General features: G+C 35.0%; 1 protein-coding gene across 1 annotated transcript in view; it reads left to right on the forward strand.

Moving 5' to 3' along the window:
- Nucleotides 1-24,123, forward strand: part of LOC128205466 (cullin-associated NEDD8-dissociated protein 1-like) — a 107,029-nt gene that overhangs the window by 19,823 nt on the left and 63,083 nt on the right. The window contains exons 5-10 of the mRNA XM_052907116.1: nucleotides 2,428-2,528; nucleotides 4,612-4,678; nucleotides 5,035-5,133; nucleotides 9,137-9,263; nucleotides 15,289-15,451; nucleotides 23,553-23,653. Coding sequence (XP_052763076.1) covers nucleotides 2,428-2,528; nucleotides 4,612-4,678; nucleotides 5,035-5,133; nucleotides 9,137-9,263; nucleotides 15,289-15,451; nucleotides 23,553-23,653 — 658 coding nt within the window. The remainder of the gene's footprint in view (nucleotides 1-2,427; nucleotides 2,529-4,611; nucleotides 4,679-5,034; nucleotides 5,134-9,136; nucleotides 9,264-15,288; nucleotides 15,452-23,552; nucleotides 23,654-24,123) is intronic.

Raw genomic sequence — 24,123 nt, forward strand, 5'->3', positions numbered from 1 at the left:
CTCGATTTTGCCCTCCAATGAAATAGCGTGTCTTTTATCACTTAAGGACTGCACATAAAGATGGCCGACATTGTTATTATTAGCAACTGTCATTCGATGCAGACGATTGTTTATCAAACAAAAAAGTTCTGAAAATGAAGTTTTTGCTAGCGGGTTATAATACGAAGGACTTAGAAAAGGCAGCAAAAAAGTGGAGGTGGGAATGTTTGTCTGAGGTTGACAAAAACGGTGATAGATGGGGAAATCACCCTGCGGAGCGTAATCATTTGGCGATGAAATGATGTGTAAAAACCAATCATTTGGGAATCTTCCCTGCAGCTTCTCAAAACTGAAAAAGCAAAAAGGGTTGCAAAATTACACGGACTGGCCAAACAGACGGTGCTTAAAAGTAAATGAAAAAATGAAAATGGTAGCAACAGTCAGAATAAATGGAAAAGAATCAAACTTGGTTGATTAATGGTTGTTAAGAGTGTTGACAAAAGCATCAGTTTGAAATATTATAAGTTTTTTTGGTCCAAATCTTAATTATAATAAATAAATGAAGAAATTCTACCTTATACATTTTTGTGACTGTTGATACATTTCCTACCAAACGAATCAGTTTAGGCATAAAATTCATTAATGGTATCATTTTCTTATATTAATATTTTTTCTTTTTAATAGTGTAGAAAATATTATTTAGCCATACATTAAAGTAATTTAAGTCAGGCTTCAATTTCATTTCATAGTCAATTTATACTCTGGAATGGCATTTTATTCCCTTAAAATTCTTAAATCTCAGGAGCTTCCGGGGGCCTCCGCCCCCCTGGACCCCCTGCCAGGGCTTTGCCCTGGGCCCACCGGGGGGCCCTGCGGCCCCCAGCAAAATATTTCAGGTTTTTCAAAATTTCCAACTTTCACCCATGTATCTAAATCGGCTATGATAGCTCTAGAGTCTCTTAGGAATTGCCACATCGCGAAAAAATATTGACAGAATACACCTCGCGAAAATGTGAAAATGTGTGACATTTCTATTCAATCAGACTTTTGAACATGTCTTTCTTTTTTTTTGGGGGGGGGGGGGGGTGTCCCGGGTCTTGACCGATTGAGGTTCCAAAATTTTAGAAGCCCTGCCTGGCATAACTGGTGGCTATGAAATGCAAGACCAATGGCTGTAGGTCAAAGTTCATTAATACACTTCTTGTATTTTGGCTTGTCTTTGCTGTATTCATGTATGCTCAAGGTGAGCTATTGTGATCAGTCTTTGTCAGTCATCCGCCCGTCAGTCAGTCTGTCCGTCCTTCAACAATTGCTTAAAAAACATCTCCTCTGAAACTTCATGGCCACATTCAATGAAACTTCACAGGTAGCTTCCTTGGGTGTCCCTCTACAAAAATACAACAAGGGGTCCCAATTGATTAACAACAACAACAACAAAATGGCTGACTTCCTGTTTTGCTTTAAAAAGCATCTTCTCTGAAACTACCAGTCCAAATTCAATGAAACTTTACATGAAGCTTCCTTGGGTGTCCCTCTACAAAAATACAACAAGGTGTCCCGATTGATCAACAACAACAACAATGGCCAACTTCCTGTTTTGCTTTAAAAAACATCTCCTCTGAAACTTCCAGGCTAAATTCAATGAAACTTAATAGAAAGCTTCATTGCATGACCCTCTACAAAAGTACAACAAGGCATCGAGATTGATCAACAACAACAACAATTGCCAACTTCCTGTTTTGCTTTAAAAAACATCTCATCTGAAACTACCAGGCTAAATTCACTGAAACTTAACAGGAAGCTTCATTGCATGACCCTCTACAAAAATACAACAAGGCATTGAGATTGATCAACAACAACAACAACAACAACAAAATGGCCGACTTACTGTTTTGCTTTAAAAAATTCTCTGAAACTACCAGGCCAAATTCAATAAAACTATGCAGGTAGCTTTATTGCATGACCATTTACAAATATAAAACAAGGCATCATCATCAGTAAAGATATGTTTAAATTGCACATTTTTATTAATGCTTTATCACCGAGTTGTGACCCTTTGCCTAGGTGAGCGTTTAAGGGCCATCATGGCCCTCTTGTTTCATCATACCAAGATTGTTTGTAACCAGCATCACTTATACCTGTATGTTTAAGTGTAAGGTCACACTAAATGTTTTGTGGCCAAAATTGTTTGGATTTTGGGCCTTTGGTCAAATAACTGACAAGTGTTTAAGTTTGCCCCAAGGTGCTCTTTTTTAACAAATAAATTTTCACTTCTCCATCTGTATTCTACATCACTTATTTAATTTTCCCAAATTCTTGTTGCAAAAATTATGAAAACCTGGTTTATGTTGCATTGCAGTGTTTCTAGAATTTCAGTTTTAAATTTATGACAAAGTGTTTGAAGACGAAGCTGTATTGGGTTGTAAACTAGCCTACCTGCTGTTTTAGGCCTGAAGACTGTGATCAGTGAACTGCCTCCGTCCTCCACAGCGCTGGCTGCAAGTATCTGTAAGAAGATCACCGGCCGTCTCACCAGCGCAATCTCTAAGGTAAAATCTTCTAGAATACATACATGCAGGTTTATACACTGGGTTCTAGTCAAGAATGCATTGGCATTTTCACTTACAAATTTAATTTATATAAACTTTGTCTGAAATGATCAGTCAAACATCTTGTGTCAAGGGACTTATAATATTCTAGCATACCAGACGTGTCTTTCCGGTCATGTCTGTTATTGTATGGTTTATGAAAAGTATATTATGCTATTTCAATAAAGCTCAATCAAATACAGTTGAACACCACTATTCCGAACACCGTTTATCCGAAGTTATCGCTATTTCGAAATGACTTTTCGGTCCCGATTTTACTCCTTCTTTGTTTAACTTAATTTTTAATCTTTAATCCGAAATCGCTATTCTGAAGTAAAAATTATAGTCCCGATTTGATATTTCACACCTATTTATCAATTCTCATTTCGAACTTGGATCATATCATTGTGTTATAAAGCATACTGTGAATGCAATCGGGCATCGGCTTGAGGTGAAAAAGGAGCACAATTAGCGCATGTTAAAGATTGACATTGAGCACGCTATGTTACAAACATGTCAGAATGTCAGAAAATGAGTGATTCATTTGGGTGATGTTGTGTACAACTTTATTAACAAATTGGACGGATACATGACTAAGAAACACATTGACAGAATCAACAGAGGTCAGCGAGACATCACATCATTCTTTAAAAAATAAACTGAACGATACTGAGTAAACAATGTGTAATTTCAGTGCTATTTAAACAGGCTTTTTATAAACTGTGCTCCAAATGCCATACATGCCATATCCCCCGGAATTTCGATCCATCCCCCGGTCTCCCGGCGGGAGATAAAAATCCCCCGGAATTTATAAGAAAAATCAGGCAATAATGACAAAGTAAGTGAAACCACAGTATGTGAGTGAAACTGAATGCAAAGAAACAACTCCACGAGGGTGAAATGCCTAAAGGAAACTTACAACAAGTGATCAATTAATTAGTAGTAATTATCAAAGGCAAAGAAATATTACTATTTTGGAAGGAAGAAATTAATTATTTATTCTATTCTCTTATTGTCTGAAAGTCATCAAGCTGATAGAATTAAGCACATTTTTTTAAAAAGACTTTGGAGAAAGGTAAATTTAATTCAATTGTCTCGAAAACATATTTTTCCAATGACATATTTTGTTCTGCAAGTGCATTACAGTATGACATGACAGTGTATCATAAGAATGTGATAAATCATGACATAAAATAATTCTGTATAATGAAAAAGTTTTTTTCAAAGCAAAATATATGTGAATACATTTTTTCGTACTTGCGTCTAAAAATACTTTAAAATTTCGCCAACTTAGACCTGCTAAAAAAATCCCCCTGAATGCAACCAAAATCCCCCTGAATTTTCAGCCTTTTGAACAAATCCCCCTGAATGGTCTCCAGAAAATATGGCATGTATGAAATGCATGCCTGTTTTTTTTTGTTTTAAATGTTTATGTTGTTTTAATAAAGAAGTCTAATAATGAATTATTGTCATTTTTTAAACAATAAATTAACAAATAATTTTGTATACGAAAGATCACTCTAACCAAATGTATCGTATTGGTAACATATAACTGACATTGTAATCTTCACGACTTAATATTTTAGTCATCTATAATTCGCAAACACTGTCATTTTCTGTTGTTAATCCGACATATCGCTATTCGGAAATAATTTTGGGGTCCCTACGATTTTGGATTAACGGTGTTCAACCGTATATAAGTATGCAAGAGTTTTGATTAAAATTGAAGATAAATAAAAGTAAAAACGCGATTTTTAGAGGATCCATTTAACGCCAATAGTGATTAAAAATTACTGTGCTTTTACTGTGCTTTATGACGTCAGTAAACAATGTCGCATGCGCTTGTTTGTGAAATGTACATAAGTGTTTTTTCTTCAAATTTTCCACCAATCGATAATTTTAGAGTCTTGTTACCAGCTTACGCGCGTGCCTTTGGGTCGGATTATTCTATCCGTACCAGAAACACATGGTGGATACTTATAAGATTATATGGTCATCCAATGTTATGAATTGGAACTACAATACTGTTTCCTTGTTGTTTCAGCAAGAGGATATGTCTGTGCAACTAGAGGCCCTGGACATTCTGGGGGATCTGCTAAGCAGGTTTGGAGGTATGTTAGTGCCTTAATTGCCAAGTGGTCAGTAAACATCATAAATCAGTAATAATATTTGGTAAATAGATAAAATTTAACATATGTCAACTGAGAAATTGAACTATACAAAAGGATGTTTCGTCTATTTGTAAATATTAAATAATGGTCAAATTTCCCAATCCTGAGACATTGTATCTGCAGCTATATTCATGTGCTAATGAAACAGTTAAGGTATCATTATAGGTTTATGCTGTTTTTAGTGTCATCATTATGCAAAAAAGTGCCCTCAATCAAGGAGGAAGGACAGACAAGCTTTGACATTCACATATGTTACTGCTATTTGATGTAACCTCAATGTTATGGTGTACATGCAGGTTTGCTGATCAGTTTCCACCCCACAATACTACAGGCACTACTCCCACAGCTGTCCAGTCCCCGCCTGGCAGTGAGGAAGAGGGCCATCATTGCTATAGGTAAAACTGCAGTGTCCCCATGTCAACGTTTCTTCACAACTATTCTTTTGTAATAATATGATAACAACAAAGCAATCTTAAGTATTGAAATTATATTTTGGTAGATCACCCTTAACATAATTGATCTGGTATGATTGATAACTTTGCCATTAGTGGTATGCAGCCACTGAGTGCGAATATGCCATGACACTTTCATCTTCTACTGACATTGTATACTAATAAAGTCTGTATACCGTATTTTCTCGACTATAAGACGGGGAAATTGGGTCCCGATTTTTACCCCCAAAGTAGGGGACCCGTCTTATAAGCGAGTCGATAAAATATTAAAAAAAGATTCAAGTCAAAATCAGTTAAGTTTTACATAGGGTATTTGTCTATCCAGTCTATCGTCTGCTGATATAAGTATGGGGCAATTAAGTAAACAACAACACGAAATCTCTTCACCGCGCGTGCTCTGACGTCACACAGTGTACCGTTATATCTGCATTTTTTTTTTTTTCTCATGGCACGTGTCAGTATAATTAGTTTGACAGATATATCAAATCAATAAATTGGAATCTTAATATGATGTAGGTACCTAACTGTCAATTTGATTAAGCAAACAAATGACAATGCGAATATGAATCCTTTATGTTCGTCGCCAATCAAGGGACAATATTGCCTAAAGCATTATTGCTAAACAAACACCTATCCATGCCTCGGCTTTTCGCAGTTATGTTATTGAAGCCATTTATTTTGCCGAAGAACTTCATTGGTGTCTTCAATAAAAAAATAAACTAAAACAAACATATGTTGTTATTGATTAATTATTACAATATCGATAAGTAACGACCTGTCCTGCAAACGTATGTACTCATTTTTAACCTACCTCCAAATAGAGAGCTCACAGTTGACCGCCATTTTCTTTGAGTAAAACAAAAATAGTTACCGCGAAAGTCGATAATTGTCTGTTGAGCTTGAACATTTTTACACATTAGGACGAAATTTTAGCATTTTAAATTTGCTTAAAAACTGACCCCGTCTTATAAGCGAGTCGAAACAAAAAGCACCAGATTTCATGGGCAAAGTTAGGGGACCGTCTTATAAGCGAATCGCCTTATAGTCGAGAAAATACGGTACACAAAAATATTCCTCTATAAAAAATAACATGTTCTTTATTATTTCTTGTATGCAAATTATTTTGTTTGAATGTGTCCAAATAGTTTTAGGATAAGGTCACTCTAGTAGACTCAACAAGTAAGACCCACTTTCCTCGCACACTCTGAGGGATAAAGACATGTTTGCAAAGACATGAAAAGTAATTGAATTTTAGGCTGCTGGATAAAAAGTCCTTAAAGTTGTAAAAAAAAATGAATTACTTAGTGATTTTTTCACTTTTCTGTTAAATAGCCCATGCCTTTTCTTTTGTGAAATTTTAGCGGGTTAAAGTTCAAAATTGTGAAAAATTAACAAAACATAAAAATCATAATTCTGAAAAACAATAGTGTTATACTCGAGCATACAGCCTGATTTAGTGTCTGTATTGACATTAAAAGGATAATAGACAACAATGAAACTTTGATAATTGCATATTTATTAAATGCAAAGAGTTACAGATAACAGCTTTGTAGATTCTTGATTTACAACTTCAACTTCCTATTCCTGTATGATTTGAAACTGTCAACAAGATGTTCTAAGGTTTGTAATGACACCTGCACAAGATTGTTTATGATCAGGTTGAAGAGACAACTGAGTTCACTGTGTGGATTCTTCATTTTCAATTAAGGGCACACAATTGGATGTGTATGTGGAACACGAAAGTGAACTGATGACAGATTGAGAATCACCACGGTCATTTGTAAATGTCATCTGTTTAAAGGTGGAAATATTGTTGGTGTACCGGCAGCATGGATCTTTTTGTATTTTTTTCTGATAATACTTGCCATTTCTTGACATTTTGCCGATAAATATCAATTTGTTTATAAATTTTGATGTGTCATTTTGCTCCGCATGACGGAGCGCTTTACTTAGGAGCATCTACTTGATCGGGTATCGATAAAAGCCGTCATACGGTATTCTATATGTATGCGAATTCGCAATCGCCGATCGGTAAATATTTCGACTAAAATCTTCAATTTTTTATACAACTTTTACGAGTTTTACACGCTGACTTAATAGAAAACACTTTGTTCACAAGTAGCTCTTGGGAATTGTGTATTTTTCTTCATATTTTGTGATTTTTTAGCGTTTTTGGCGATTGTCGGCGTCAAATTGTTAGTAAAAAAATCACTGACTTAAATTTTTATTTTGCCTTGAAAACTGCTTGTTATTTCAGAAACAGTCCTTAAGGTATTAGCCATGTAATACACACTTTTATAATAGCTTTAACCATCAAAATAGTTATAATCATGGTACACTATGGGACTTTTATCCAAATTTTAAAGATTTTTTACAGTGAATTAAAAATAATATTTGTGTTTCATTACGCCCACCACTGAACTTCAAGGGCTACAAGCAATTATGCCCCCCTTTGAAGAAGAAGGGTGTATTGCTTTGCGCATGTCTGTTGGTCACCAGTAGGCGGTTTGGTCAGTCAGTATACCAAAAGCTTGTTAAAGTAATAACTTGACAATTCCTAAACCTATGGCTATCAAACTTGGCATCACGGTTGGGCCTGACCAGTAGATGACCCCTATCGATTTTAGGGGTCTTCAGGTCGATGGTCAGGGTCACAGTGACCTTAAAAGGGAAAAGGTTGTCAAAGCTTGTCCGAGTGATAACTCAACAATGCCTGGACCTCATCAAACTTGACATTGAGGCTTGTCCTGACCAATAGTTAACCCCTATTGATTTTAGAGGTCGTCCGGTCAAAGGTGAAGGTCACAGTGACCTAAAGTATTTTCAGAGTGATAACTCGACAACTCCTTCTACAATGGCCCTCACATTTGACTTGGAGATTGGGCCTGACCAGTAGATGACCTCTATTGATTTTAGGGGTCAAAGGTCAAGGTCACAATGACCTTAAATGCAGTCACCACAATTCCTTGACCTATGGTCATCAAACTTGATATGAAGGTTGGGCCTGACCCTTTTGTTTTTAGGGGACATCGGGTCAAATGTCATGGTCAAAGTGACTTTTAACTTGAAAAGGTTGTCAAAGCTTCTCCAAGTGATAACTCAACAATGTCTGAACCTTGACGTTTATATTGGGGGTGACCAGTAGGTGGGGAGGGGGGCAGAATGTTTGACAAACATCTCTTGTTTGTCTAAATTTGAAAAATTATCGCATTAACAGAGATTAAGAAATAAACACAGCAGTTTCTGGTAAAATAATCTTCAGTTAACAGAAAACTAAAGTTCAAATGAAAACAAATTGAATATTGAAAAAAAATGGGAAAAAACCCATTTTGATTGATCTTGTGACTTTTCAGAACAGAGCAGTTTTTCGATGTTTGAAAATATATTGCATTTTTGTTTAATTCATAAAAAATAGTCAAATACAAGGCCAGCTGGAGTAATTTAGTAACTTGTCTTTTTCGGGAGTAACGTATTTAACAAGAGCAAAGATCACATTCTGAAATGCATGGGCAAATACGACTTTATGTGGTATGCTTACTTCAGGTAAAAATATACTTTTATTTTACCAAATATTTTCTCTGATGTATATAAAAAAAAATAAAGTAAAAGAGCAGAGGAAAAACATCAGCAGCATTTAAATTTAGCCATCATAATTGATTGACATTTTAATGTAAACAAAAATAATTTCCACAGAGATTCTTATCCAGTTTCTGCAATGTTTTGCAGACTTAATATCTCCAAGGAATGCCCCTATTATAATTGTTTTGGTAGATTAACTAGCTGCCAAGTGCCAAAAATCCAATCTCTGCGGAACGCAGACAGAGGATACATCAATTTTATTCTTTTGGTTGCGAAAGGAAAGTGGGTCGTACTTTTTTAGTGTCTGTTTTTTGCCTTAAAATGTCACTGTAATCTGCCAAATTAAAACAGCTTTTGTCTTTTGAAGGTTTTCTGGTGATGAGTTGTAACAACACATTGTTTGTTGAGCTGATAGATTTCCTGTTAACATCCCTCGCCAAAAATGCCAGCACTTCAACAACACGCACTTACATACAGTGTGTTGGGGCTATAAGGTACAGTATACACATTGGTCATGGAGTTAGTAGGTCAAGGTCATAGTGACTTTTGCAAGAAAAATGATAGGCCTGTTGATACATGAGAGTTCTAGTAAATACTGGCAGGTTTGATTCAGGCTCAAAGGCTTATGCTTATTTCGGCATATTTAACCAGGTTTTCACATAATGACTCCAGGATATAACTTAGCACTCGCCCACTCGGCAATGGTGAGTTATTTCCAATTTGGGCGAGGGAAATTCAAAAGAAATTCACCCAGGCGGCGTGTCTGATTTTTTTGTCGCGGTACCGAATAGTTTGCTTCCGGTTGCTGAGAAATACCTCTCGCGAAAGGGTACGGGGTGCTGGAAAAATGGCATAATTGCGATAGCCAATTGTGCAGCAGAAAAATCAAATATGGCCGGCCCAAGTAGAAAGGTGCGGAAATTCATTGACAGCATTATGAAGCTTGCATGGCTGGAAAAAGGAAGTATTTTGAAGAATATGAAAAAAATAAACAGCAGGGTTTGACACTAACGGTAGTCCGAGACTACCAGCTTTTTGGTCGGACTACCAGAAATTTTACGTCAATAGTCCGTCGGACTACTAGAAAAAGTGAATATCACATCGGTTAATTGAGCATAAATCTTTATTACGCTTAAACATGCGTAAAAAGTGATATCAAAAAGCGGAAGATCACTGGTCAACACTCATTCTAAAGCTTGATGAAGATGGCTGAGCAGTTCCGGACAACGTGGACTGTTAATCGAATTTCGTGCGCATTTTGAATAGCCTTTCGATCAATATTCAAACCAGTCTGTAGAATGTCTTTATTTAGAAAGGGAAAAAACCATTTTCACACTGTATGGTGTGTTTTAATCGTCAGACATGTGCACCTTTGCCAATGTCAGCGAGGTAGACTTGGGTCCAATAGTGCTAAATTTCCAAGTCCCATGCATTTTCAGTCAGAAACAATGAAAGATAAAATGTAAACAAAAACTTGATGGTTGTTACTATTTTTAGATTTTCTGAAAATACGTCATGGTTATGGTTTAGGGTATTGCCAAATGTCGGTGTTTATATATTTAGCAAACAGAAGGAACATTATGTCTGGCTTGTGAAATCTTAGAAGAGCAGTTGATAAATTAATCATACTGCCAAAACAGGTCAAATGCAGTGTAAGTGCAGACGACGGCAGAATTGTGTGCGTTAATTTTCGCGCCAAAATCTCCTAACATTTTATACATTGAAGCTTGGGCCAATATCAACTTTTATCTTACTCCCATATAAAAAAATGTTAAATAGCACTTTCGAAATTTATTTAATTATGTTTTGAAGCATCACAATATGTTTAGATTAACAAATAATACTGAATAGTAGGATGCCGATTATCAAATATTGCTTATCGGTAGCTAGGATGTCTGTCATTTGTGCAACTTAGCAACGATCTTGGTCGAGGTGTCAAGTGATTTATTGCAACATTTTTCTGAACGTGACAGATTCTGATGGTATTTTAGCACAGTTTTTCGATTTTTTTAGGTTTTAAGATTTAAATTTATAGGCCAGAAGTTGTTTTGAAGTATGTGGAAATTTTAAGATTGAGACAGATAAAAAACATGACCAATCAAAGGGTTATACTGACAATGTTCTAAGGAGAAGGCTAAGTCTCACAAAACACTAAAGAGATCCATTGCAGGCTTGCTTTTATTTGGACTACCAGGGCCAGTAGTCCGAGGGACTACCTTGTGAAAATTGTTAGTGTCTAACCCTGAACAGCATTTTCTTGAATGAGCAAATGACTGCCTGTGGCTGAACAATACTGATCCTCGTATGGTTTGTTTATTTTGCACGTTTGCGGGTTTTGCAAATAATTTTATCAAGAGCTCTGGCTATTCAAAAAGGTAAAGACAAGCCTTTTGAAAATCGCAATAAACATTTTGAAGAACCTTAAAGCTTTTATTATAAATTATGTGTAATGTTTAGAACCTGTAATGCACTTGTAATAAACAAAAAGCCAGTCAGTGATTTTAATTGGATTTGTGATTTCGATGATAACACAATCTTAAAACATTATATGTTTATTGAAGCGAATGTAATTAAAAGGTTTAGGCAAAATGTTGGACTTGTGGGCTTGATGCTGGGCTCGTTGATTTAAAAAGCTGTGAGCCCAGCTGGCTAGTGGTCCGGATAAGTTAAGTTATATCCCTGATGACTCGCATCGTTAGAGCAGGCCGGCGGCATCAAACTTAGCTATAAAACTGAATAACATTGTAAATAGTAAGAGTTTATGGAGATCATTCATGGGATTGCATTTGGGGCCCCTAGGGTAAAGGTCAGTGTTACTAAACATAGAAAAACTGAAGAAACATTGAAACTGAGAAACTTTAGTATGGTTAACATCTATTAAGGAAGATTTAATGGAGACTTTTCATGGGATTGCGTTTTGGGCCCCTGGGGTCAAGTTGAAGGTCACTGTTACTGAATATGGAAAATGGTTGAAACTGAATTTTTTAGTTAGGGTTGACCGATCTTGACTTAACTTGGTATTTAGAAAATGTTTATTCAGACCTTTCATGGGATTACATTTTGGGTCAAGGTCAAGGTCACTGATAATAAAATAAGGAAAACGGTTGAAACTGAATAACTTTAGTTAGGGTTGACATTTATTGACCAAACTTCATATAATTGAAGTTAGGGTTGACATAGCTCGACTAAATTAATATAATTTTTTGGATATCTTTCATGTGACTGCTTTGGGGCCCCCTAGGGTCAAGGTCACTGTTACTTAAAATAGAAAAATGGTATGTACAGATTAATTTATTAGGGTTGATATATCTTGACTATACTTGGTAGGTAGAAAGAGGTTATGAAGATATTTTATAGGGTTGCATTTTGGGCCCCTGGGGTCAAGGTCATGGTCACTGTTACTAAAAATATAAAAATGGTTGAAACTGAACAACTTACATTGTGTAGTTGGGGTTGACATATCGTGAGTTAGCATGATTTTTAGGAAGAGTTTATGGATACCTTTCCTGGGAATGCATCTTGGCTCAAGGTCAAGGGCACTGTTTTTAAAAATAGAAAATCGGTCTACAACTAGATGTGTTTCCTCAGTCACTCTAGTTATGACCCTTGTATTGGTAAAAAACTATACTGACTATCAGCTCTCTGAATTTGGCTGTCGTACAACTATCTATTACCAAACTTGGTGTATCAAAAAAAGGACAACCATATTTTGTGACAGTTGGTGCTTTTTTTTTTATCCCTCGCTGAATCGAAGATTTCGGGAGGGGGATATTGTTTTGGCGTTGTCCGTCCGTCATTCCAACCTTCCGTCCGTCCGTCTGGTACCATATCTTGGTAGGCATTGATCAGAAAGTTCAAACTTGGTCAGAATGTTCCCCTTGATCATATCTCAACCTCTTCTAAAAGTCGGTCATATGGGGTCAAAAACTAGGTCAGTCAAATCTTAGAAAAATCTTTGGTAACATATTAGAGGCATTATACATGGTTAAATATTCATGAAACTTAATCAGAATGTTTTCCTTGATGAACTCTTGGTCGTAAATAAAACTGGGTCACATATGATCAAAAATTAGGTCACTTGGTCAAATCTTAGAAAAATCTTGTCCAGAACCATATCATGGTAATGATTGGTCAAGTTATGTTCAAAATTGGTCATGATGTAAACCTTGATGAAATATGGACCCCTTTAAAAAGTTGGTCACATGGGGTCAAAAACTAGGTCATTAGGTCAAATCTTAAAAAAATCTTTTGAACATACTAGAGGCATTATACATGGTCAAATATTCATAAAACTTAATCAAAATGTTTTCCTTGATTAAATCTTGGACTTATTTAAAACTGGGTCACATATGATCGAAAATTAGGTCACAAGGTCAAATCTTAGAAAATGTTTGTCCGGAATGGAAATAATTGGTTGGATTATGTTCAAACTTGGTCATGATGTACCCCTTGATGTAATATTGACTGCTTGTAAAAGTGGGGCATATGGAGTCAAAAATTAGGTCACTAGGTCAAATTTTAGAAACATCTTTGAAACACATTAGAGGCAATATGTATGGTCTTATATTCATGAAACTTGATCAGAATGTTTTCCTTGATGAACTCTTGGACATGCTTTCAACTGGGTCACATGTGATAAGAAATTAGGTCACTAGGTCAAACCTTTCAAAAATCTTGTCTGAAACTATTTTTTAGTGGTGATTGGTCTGACAAGTTCAAACATGGTCAGAATGTTCTCTTAGGTTAAATTTCGACTGCATTTTAAAAGTGGGTCATATGGGTCAAGAACTAGGTCACTAGGTCATATCTTACAAAAATCTTGGGAACACTCTAGAGGCAATACATCTGCTCTAATTTCCATGAAACTTAATCAGAATATCTCGATGAAATCTTGGAATAGTTTGAAACTAGTAGGTCATGTGGGGTCAAAAATGAGGTCACTGAGTCAAATCTTAAAAAAACCTTGTGGACACTCTAGAGGCTATATTTTTTGCATATATCTGGACCAATCTTCATGAAACTTGATCAGAATGTTTGCCTTGATGAAATCTTAGATTAGTTTGGAACTGGGTAACATTTGAGTCATAAACTAGGTTTCTTGGTCAATTCAAATGTTACATTATATACAATATTTTTTTTTTTTCAAACAGTTGCAATCAAACTCAAACTCATATATAGTAAAACTACGATCGTTCGAACAAGTGGTCATTTGAGAACCGGCGTTCCCTCGAGGTCGGAGCTTGGTCCGGAACTTTTTCCTTCTATTTTCATATAAGATAAACCTACGCTGCATTGAAACCTAATTATGTCGAGGAGTCCAGCAATATTCTTGGTCCCAAGTACACAAATCATGCACAAAACCTTATGGCTCCCTCGAGGTCATAATTTCACACTTTTTCCCCGAACGCATGTTCCAAAAAAACAAACAATTGCTATGTATTTAAATTTTTGCAAGTTGTAAAAATCGCAATGACAGTTGAAAGGCAATTTATAAGGTGTGAACAACCATTAAACAATGTTAACGCATGACCAATATTAGTTGATATGTGCAGTTTAGAACATAATTATGAGAAGTTAATGACGAGCAGTTAATTGTGAGAAATGTAAATGAGTAATAAAAATACAATATCGATCCAACATCGGAATATCTGAAAATATTTCCTTTTTGTCACACTGCTTTGCAATATGGCTATTTGGTAAAAAAATTGATTAATTGATATTTCTTTTACATTTTATATTTAAGTATACATAAAGTAAACGACAGCCTTTGAACATATCAGCGATTTCCACAACGCAACACATAATCGTTGTCTTAGTAAACAGACTACTTCATACTTGAAATACACTGAAATATATTGGAGAATTCAAAATCGGGTCGTTCGAAACTTGGTTCCCTCGAGGTTTAGGCTCGGTCCCCGGCGACTTCGAGCGATCGCAGTTTTAATGTATATATATTTCATCAACAATTGATTTCCATTCCTTGACTTAGCCCAATCAGGCGGGGGATATCAATTCAAAGAATTTGCTTGTTTTAGTTGTCTTTGGTTAAAAAAGTTGAATCTGCTGATATTTGAGAATTAAGTCACTGTTATGGGTAAAATTATTAATAGATAACTTATTCAAAAGAACGTTGATTAAAAGAAATTATTCTGGCACAGTAGAGGTCATGGTAGCCATAAGGAAAATAAACAACTTTCAAATAAAATACCAAACATTTGTCAATATAAGTGATGTATTTGATTTTTGTAGCAAAATTTAGCCAATGGTTACAAATGCATGCGATGACAGTCTCTTTCAAAAGCAACAACATTTTTAAATAGCCTGTCTGGATTGTAAAATAAAATTATGAATTGTTATAATTTTTGCAAGCTAGACAACTTTTCTATCATTCCTTCGTTTTTTAATTGCAACTGACTAACTTTGTTCCTTTGATGAAGGTGTATACAATGTCCATGCTGATTGACAAATGCTCAATATTGATTGGTTGGTTTACATGTGTGTGTGTGTGTGTGTTTTCAGTCGTCAGGCGGGGCACCGTTTCGGGGAACACCTGGAGAAGATCATGCCGCTGGTGATCCGATTCTGCCGACTGGAAGATGATGAGTTACGGGAGTTTTGTCTGCAGGCGTTTGAGTCGTTTGTTCGTAGATGTCCGAAGGAGATCTCACCCTTTGTCTCAGATGTATGTCTTAGAAGCGATTTTTATGTGTTATTGAATTGCCACGTTTAATTGAATATGTTTGTAGTTTGCTGAATGTGCTGTATGTTTTGAAAATATTAAGAAAACACCATACATGTAGTGATTCTAAAATACACAGGAACTGGCACTTAAATTCACTGGTATTAAATTCTGACGACATTATAATGCACTTCTAATTTTGTTGCAATAGACCTACCATATAAAACAATAGTAAAACATGCATGCTAAGAAGCATAGCTGTGTACTGTCAAAATATTTTTTGTCAATGGTGTGAAAAACTTGCACTGCCTTAAAGCAGTTTAACATACCAATAGTACAAACTGTTGTGATATTAGTATTTGTTTTTCGCACTTTGCCACGTTCTTTATACTTTGCTGAAGATGTTGACATGTTGAGAACAAACACATACAATATAAGGTTTTTAACCAGGTTTTCACAGAGTGAAACCTGGTTATTAGAATGACGGAACGTTGTTGTTCCGGCGGCCGGGCGGGGTCAAACTCCAGGGTTCGCACAGACTTGAAAAGTGCTTGAATTTTGGGCTGCTAGATGAAAAGTCCTTAAATTTGAAAAAAAACTCCTTGAAAGTACTTGATTTTTATTGTTGCCTTGAAAACTGCTTAAAAAGTAAGAAATGGTCCTTAAATTTCCTTTCAAGTTTAAAAATCAGTTTGTCTGCGTATTTTATGTTCGTAGTAAGAAAGACAGAAAGTAGAAACTTTACATAGATAGTTCGATTTAGTTTGGGTCTCACTTAAAGAAAGACAATTTACTTCAGTGTATCGGTACGGATAGTGTACGGGGTTTTGCCTGCGTTGGTATTTTCACAATATAAAATATTATACAAAACGGCTTCCGTTTTGGTTTCCAAGATGGCGTGCGTCTTCAATAAGAAATGGTTTATTTCATACCCTTGGTTAGTAGATCATGACAACAAGCACAAGGCAATGTGCAAACTTTGCTCCGAAGTCATTGATATAAGTTCTATGGGCGAGTCTGCGATCAAAAGCCACGCGAAATCAGACAAACATAAACAGAATATGTTGCCGTCAACTTGTACGCTGGACATGTTTACCACTTAGAAAAGTGATAGTTCTACTGGTTCTACAAACATTTTTCCCTCTATACCACCACCACCACCACCACCACACACAGCAATTGACCAATAACAATAGTAATAATTTGAAAAGCCATTTGAACAAAAACACCATATTGAAAAGCGAGATTTTGTGGACATTGCAAACATTTTATTTACATGTTTGTTTAACCTGCCTTTTTTCTTCATGGTTGCTTTTTACCACTTATTAATTTATCCGTAGTAATCAATGGTCATAAACTTATTTATTACGCCTATAAGTGTAAATCCTTCATCAAGTTAATTAAAACACCATTTTATACATGCACTGAACTGAATAAACACATTCTATCGGCTTCAGATCAAAGAGTCACACTGTGTGACGTCACATAACTTACAGTTATACCCACGAGGATCTCGTGGAGAGCATGGACATTGCTATGTAGGATTAATGTATAACTGTACAATTATTGCTTCATATATAGTCTATAAGTGTGGTACAAGTTTGAAAGTTTATTGGCAGATCGTTTTACAAACATGTCATGTCCATGTTTTCTTAATCTCTTGATTGCCCTTGTTGTTTGTTTAATCCTCAAATAAATATATCACACTTCCTTTTAAACAGGCAATAAATCGTTTAGGATGGGTAGTAACTAATTAAATTGTCACAGTGGTGTATACGGTTCGGTAATCTAGCCAGGCATTGAAAAGATAAAAATCAATAATCTTTGTCTGTGAAACTTGGTAACTATGAAAGTTATGATTGATGTCCGAAAATTAGGTACGCAAAATAAATTATTTTGGGAAATAATTATGGGTGTCCAAGTATTTAGAGTGTCCGAACTCTTAGGTGAATTACGGTAACTTTAATCGAAAAATATTTTTGTTGAAATTATAAACGTCTTACGATATACCGTATCCCGATCTTCAACTGCCGTTTTAACCCGTATATACTCGATCAATATGACGCGAGTAACATCCCTTTCTACATAAATCTAAACAAACTCTCGGCTTGAAATTGACCTCAGAAAAAAAGTTCAAAAAATTGTTACTGGGTATTATACGCAGGCATTTTTTTGCATCAAAATCTGAGGGAAAAAAGTGCGTCTAATACCCAGTCATTTACGGTAGAGATAGCCTTTCTGTAGAAATAAATGAAAAGTTGAAGTAATTACAGTAAAACTGCGATCGCTCGAGGTCGCCAGGGACCGAGCCAAAACCTCGAGGGAACCGATGTTTCGAACGACCCGATTTTCAATTTTCCAGTTTGATATGAAATATCTTTCAGTGTATTTTAAGTTTGAAGTCGTCAAACAGACTGTTTACTTAGACACCGATTATGTGTTGCGTTGTGGAAATCGCTAATATGTTCAAATGTTGACGTTAACTAAATGTAAAACGCAAAAGAAAAAAACAATGAATAGAAATGATTATTTTAACAAAAAAGCACATTTTCGTAACAAGCAACATTTGAATGACAGTACATATTGTGGCATTAGTCAGATTTAATGATGATTGGCGCATCTTGTCGGTTTCGCGAAACTGTTCAATCGTAAAATGAAGTGACAGCGTACAGAGCGTCTGAAGATCACGGTCAGCATCGGCAGTGAATTCAAAGAACCTTCTGACCACATCTAAAGCGTTAACTTCTCGTCATTAACTTCTCATAATTATCATCTCAAATGCCCATATCAACTAATATCGGTCATGCGTTAACAGTGAAAAATGGGTTTTCACACCTTATCAAATTGCTTTTCAACTGTCATTGCAATTTTAACACCTAGCAATTGTTTGTTTATTTTGGAACACGGGTTTGGGAAACAAGTGTGAAATTATGTCCTCGAGGGAGCCATAAGGTTTTGTGCACGATTTGTGTACTTGGGACCGAGGATATTGCTCGACTGCTCGACATAATTAGGTTTCAAGGCAGCGTGGGTATATTTTATATGAAAATAGAAGGAAAAAAGTTCGGGACCAAGCTCCGACCTAGAGGGAACGCCGGTTCTCGAACGACCGCTTGTTTGAGGGAACGCAGTTTCACTGTATAGACAATTTGGGTGAAATTGTATGTTCTAAAACATTGAAATAAAAGTGGAAATTTTATATTTTGTTCCAAAACTTTTAAACATTTGTCATTTATGTAACTGATAACGAGTAAAGATAGTCCTTGAAAATCAATTATTAGTCCTTGAAAACTCCTTGAATTTTAAGCCTGACTTGTTGTATAAACCCTGAACTTACCTATGAAACTGAATAACTTTAGTTAGGGTTGACATATCTTGACCAAACTTGGTCTATAGAAAGAGTTTATGGGTACCTTTCATGGGATTGGGTTTGGGGTCCCTAGGGTCAAGATCAAGGTCACTGTTACTAAAAATAGAAAAATGGTTGAAACTGAATAACTTTAGTTAGGGTTGACATATCTTGACCAAACTTGGTCTATAGGAAGAGTTTATGGATACCTTTCATGGGATTGTGTTTGGGGTCCCTAGGGTCAAGGTCAAGGTCACTGTTACTAAAAATAGAAAAACAGTTGAAACTGAATAACTTTAGTTAGGGTTGACATATCTTGACCAAACTTGGTATATGGGTGCTTTTCAAAATAATGAGGCAAAAGTGTGACATAGGGGTTGAAAATTCAAACCCAGTTCTCATGATTGTCACCTATTTTAAATGAAAGTTAATACTTCAAATTACACGGAAATAACTTTGGGAAAGTATCAGGAAATACAAATAAAAAAATATTTTGACCTTAAATCCAAATATTGCGAACATTTTTAACAATATTGGTGATTTATAAAAGTGTCTTATGACAAGAACCTAGCATAAATCAGATGCTTTTTCTGAATTTTATAATCAGTAATTGGTACCTGTGTGTAGTCATGTGCATAATAACTCAGTTGTTAAAGAAAAATAAAAAAAACAACACATTTTGTCTAAATTTAAAACCAAAAATAAATTGTTACCTCACAAAGTTTTTGCTGTAATTAAAACAAGAATTTAATAAGGGAAAAATCTACATATACCTCACATTATGTATCTTTATAGACCACATACCAAATTTCAAGAATGTATTGTAACTTACAATTGCCAAATTGTTCATTTCAAAATTGAGCTATTTTTCGGTGCACAGGGGACACATATTGGAAGCCAATATAATATGCATTTATATTCTCTTTTATGTTAATAAAAAAATATTTGTGATCAACTTCAGACATTTCTGTGTATATGATAAGAGTGTATTCCTCAAAATTTCTTCAGTATGACATTTTTCACAACAATTTCCTCAAAATTCAACAGCATGTAATGATGCAAATGGAAAATAATGGCTAAGAGAACAACTTACAGCAAACAGTCACATATATAACATTTATTACTTCATATTGAGTCCAAAAATAAGAAAATATCATCAATGGTAATATAAAGTACTAGAATTAAAATAACTCGTACCTTCTCATTTTAACCTTTCTTCTTTTATTCTGTCTGTCATTTTCTGGACTTTTATTGTTTCTTCATTTCGCTTCATTTTATTTCTTCTCTGCCACTGCTTCTTTAGTTTCTCCTTTTCTTTCATTTGTAAATCATATATAGGATCTATTTGTCCTCTTTCTTAGGGTTTGAGCAATACCTGGAAAATTCTGCTCTTTTTCTCTGAGTATCTCAATCTCTGTCATACATTTTCTGCAACTTTTGATCTTTCCTAAGTCATTCTCTGCGCTTCCTAGACTTCATTTTGTTAATGTTTTTAACATTCTTCTCTTCATTTGTTTTCATATTTTCTATGTGATCTCTTTGGAAAAGGAAGCTTAACTACAAGCTTTTCCACTAGGGTACTTATTTCCTGTACATAATTATAATCTGGTATATGTGCTATCCATATAAAAAAACTGTCCCCTGTGCACTGAATTGAAGTATATAGTACCTTGCACATATAAAAGGATTACATGAATAATTTCAATTTGTTTCAATGTTTTTTTTAATTGTTATGATAAAATCAAAATAGAATATTTAAACAAAATATGTTATCTTATGTGCCTCAATATTGAAACTGAATTTGAATTAATTTAATAAACCTTTAAGAGTAAACATTTAATGGCTTTATTATTAAATAATAAAAAAAAAAGTATTTATAACACACTTACCATCAAGATGCTAAACTATCAAGTGATGCCTAAATATAACATACACACTTCTCATAATGTTGAAATAGCACCATATTTGTCAGTTATGACATTTTATTGAAATTTGCTAAAACAGGGTGCACAGGGGACATTGCTTTAAACCATGCAGATGCTTCAAATCTCTGTATGTGAGAGGCTGAAAACTGTTTTTGCATTTGTTGTAACTTTCTTTTCTGGGAAATACAGCAGAATATCATTTTATTGAAGAAATTATAGAAATCTGACAACTAACAACCGAAAAGGTGCACAGGGGACATTTTGGAGTAATAAGACATGCATCTGAGTTACGGACAAAATAATGTATGAAATAATAAAACTATGTTATTTATATAAAGCTGACAGGTTAAAGTTATTAAAATAACATAGTAATTAAATATAAATAGTGCCTAAATGGAATGGTATTGTTCTCAATGTGAATTGAATATTCTATCTTCTTTTTTAAATGAATGGGGGTCCGTCATTTGACATTAAAATTTGGTTAAGTTAATACATATTTATGCCCCCACAAAGTGGCGGCATATAGGGTTGCCCTTGTCCGTACGTACGTACGTACGTCTGTCTGTCTGTCTGTCTGTACGTACGTACGTCCCGAAGATTGTTTCCGATCTAATTCTTGAAAACCGTTTGTCCAATCCTCACCAAACTTTAAACACATGTTTGTGACCATAATATCTTGATCAAGTTCGATAGTCATGGAAATCGCTTTAGTCATTTAGGAGTTACGGCCCTTTTTTGCCAAAAATACTTCAAAAATATATTCCGATCTAATTCTTGAAAACCGTTTGTCCAATCCTCACCAAACTTTAAACACATGTTTGTGACCATAATATCTTGATCAAGTTCGATAGTCATGGAAATCGCTTTAGTCATTTAGGAGTTACGGCCCTTTTTTGCCAAAAATACTTCAAAAATATATGTTTCCAATCTAATTCTTGAAAACTGTTTGTCCAATCCTCACCAAACTTTAAACACATGTTTGTGACCATAATATCTTGATCAAGTTCGATAGTCATTGAAATCGCTTTAGTCATTTAGGAGTTACGGCCCTTTTTTGCCAAAAATACTTCAAAAATATATGTTTCCAATCTAATTCTTGAAAAGTATGTGTCCAATGTGGATCCAACAAGTTTTTTCCTGCCTGAATGGCGCCATATAACCTATACAGTCTTGCGATGTCGTAAAACCCAACTCAACTCAACTTATCCTATATGTGCAGATTATCCTGAATAATCATTATGGCTTATTTTCTGTGACAAAAAATCGAAGTGGGGGCATCCGTGTCCTATGGACACATTTCTAGTTTTTTATTTGAAGTATGTTTTTTAAAATGAGAAAGGGTTCAGGTCCTTAAATAACAATACCAAAATACTTTATCATTCAGTTTCAAAAAATAAAACACATTTGACACTTTTTTGGGTGCACAGGGGACAAATTTAGCAACATATTCTTACACAACTTTTTTGCTGATTGAGCCATTCATTTGAAACTCAACAATTTTCTTAACAACATTGATTGGCCCATAATGTGCCTGAAAACACTTTCCAAAAGTGAAAGGAATAACAGTTAGGAGAGATAGAAGAAAAAGCCTCATTATTTTGAAAAGCACCCATATAGGAAGAGTTTATGGATACCTTTCATGGGATTGCGTTTGGGGTCTCTAGGGTCAAGGTCACTGAACATTACTAAAAATATAAAAACGGTTGAAACTGAATATCTTTAGTTAGGGTTGACATATCTTGACCAAACTTGGTCTATAGGAAGAGTTTATGGATACTTTCATGGGATTGCATTTGGGGTCCCTAGGGTCAAGGTCAAGGTCACTGTCACTAAAAATAGAAAAATGGTTGAAACTGAATAACTTAAGGTAGGGTTGACATATCCTGACCCAACTTGGTATAAAGGAAGAGGTTATGGAAACCTTTCAATGGATTGCATTTGGGGTCCCTAGGGTCAAGGTCACTGTTACTAAAAATATAAAAACAGACATAGGCTGAAGTTCTTCTGTCAATCATTAAAAACCTGGTTTCATCGCATTGCAGCTTTTCTTGTCTTTTTTTATTTATTAAGCCTATTTAATCTTTTACGATACTCTGTCAGAAAGAAAACTTACCAATTGTCATTAAAGGTACTTTTCAGTGCCATTTATTTACAAATAATCACAAAAGGTAAAATCAGTGCCTATCTTACCTGGTTTCTATAATTATCATATCATGAAACATATAATCATATTTTGCTTTGTATTTAATATTGCATGGTTTACAATAACCAACGCCATTTTCACAAGAAAAAAAAGTCACTTTAAACAAACATGGTGGCCAATGGTGGCAGAGGATTGTAACATTTTTTCATTGTGTCCTATAACCCATAACATAGATTAAAAGATTTTTCTTAAGTTGTACACAAATTTTTTGCCTGCGTCTTTTATTCTCTAGCGTCTTATCAGTCATTTACGGTACTGTTTGTAAGACACAGGCTTTTTTGAAATTGAAATCTGAGGGGAAAAAAGTGTGTCTTATAATCAGTCATTTACGGTATTCCATCATTACTTAAATGGACGTTCACACAATCATTGAATGTATACTCCTGTCTAAAATAAACAATGTTTAACTTACTTTAAGACCTTTTGTTTATTTGATCACTGTTATTTTAGCATTGTAAATTATTAGTGTATTTACATGGGAGCATTACTCACAGCTGAACCAACCCTCTGAATGATCAACAAGTGGCCAAGTATCACTGTTATCAGATACAAGCAATATCTTGAGTACAAACTGGACATAGCATCAAAGTTTAAACTAAATATTATACAAAATGTCATGTTTTTTAGATAATCCAGATCTGCCTGGAGTACATCTGTCACGACCCCAACTACAACTACGATGACGATGATGAGGCTGACATGGACATGGATGATGAAGAGGAGGAAGAGTAAGTAAAGATCCGTGAATTTCAATATTGTGCCCAGGTGTTTATTAATTATTGAAAAAAAGGAATTCATTTATAGCTTGTCTGTTTAAGTTTTCAGGAAGAAAGTAGATGTGTTGTTATAGGCTTTGTGAAAAACTTAATATTTACCAATGACTCAAGATATTCACACAGAACTTGTTGTATTGAACAGCAATAAATAAATAATGAAACTACTGGACATGGCAGAACAATATTGACAGAATTGATATTGAGAGTGACTAGCATTTATTATCAGATGATTCAGGGGCTGCCATATAGCGTATAAATCTTAAACAAGACATAATCCCTTTGCTCTCATAAACTACAAGGTGATAAAACAGTCTGCGAAATAATTTTTCAGATGAACTTGCCCTTTCGGGCATCTCCCTGGCAATTTTAACTTGCCCGGACCAATTTTCACTTGCCCGAATAAATTTCAAATAAAATATAAA

This window comes from Mya arenaria, chromosome 10 (genome assembly GCF_026914265.1).
Source record: "Mya arenaria isolate MELC-2E11 chromosome 10, ASM2691426v1".
Classification (NCBI taxonomy): domain Eukaryota; kingdom Metazoa; phylum Mollusca; class Bivalvia; order Myida; family Myidae; genus Mya; species Mya arenaria.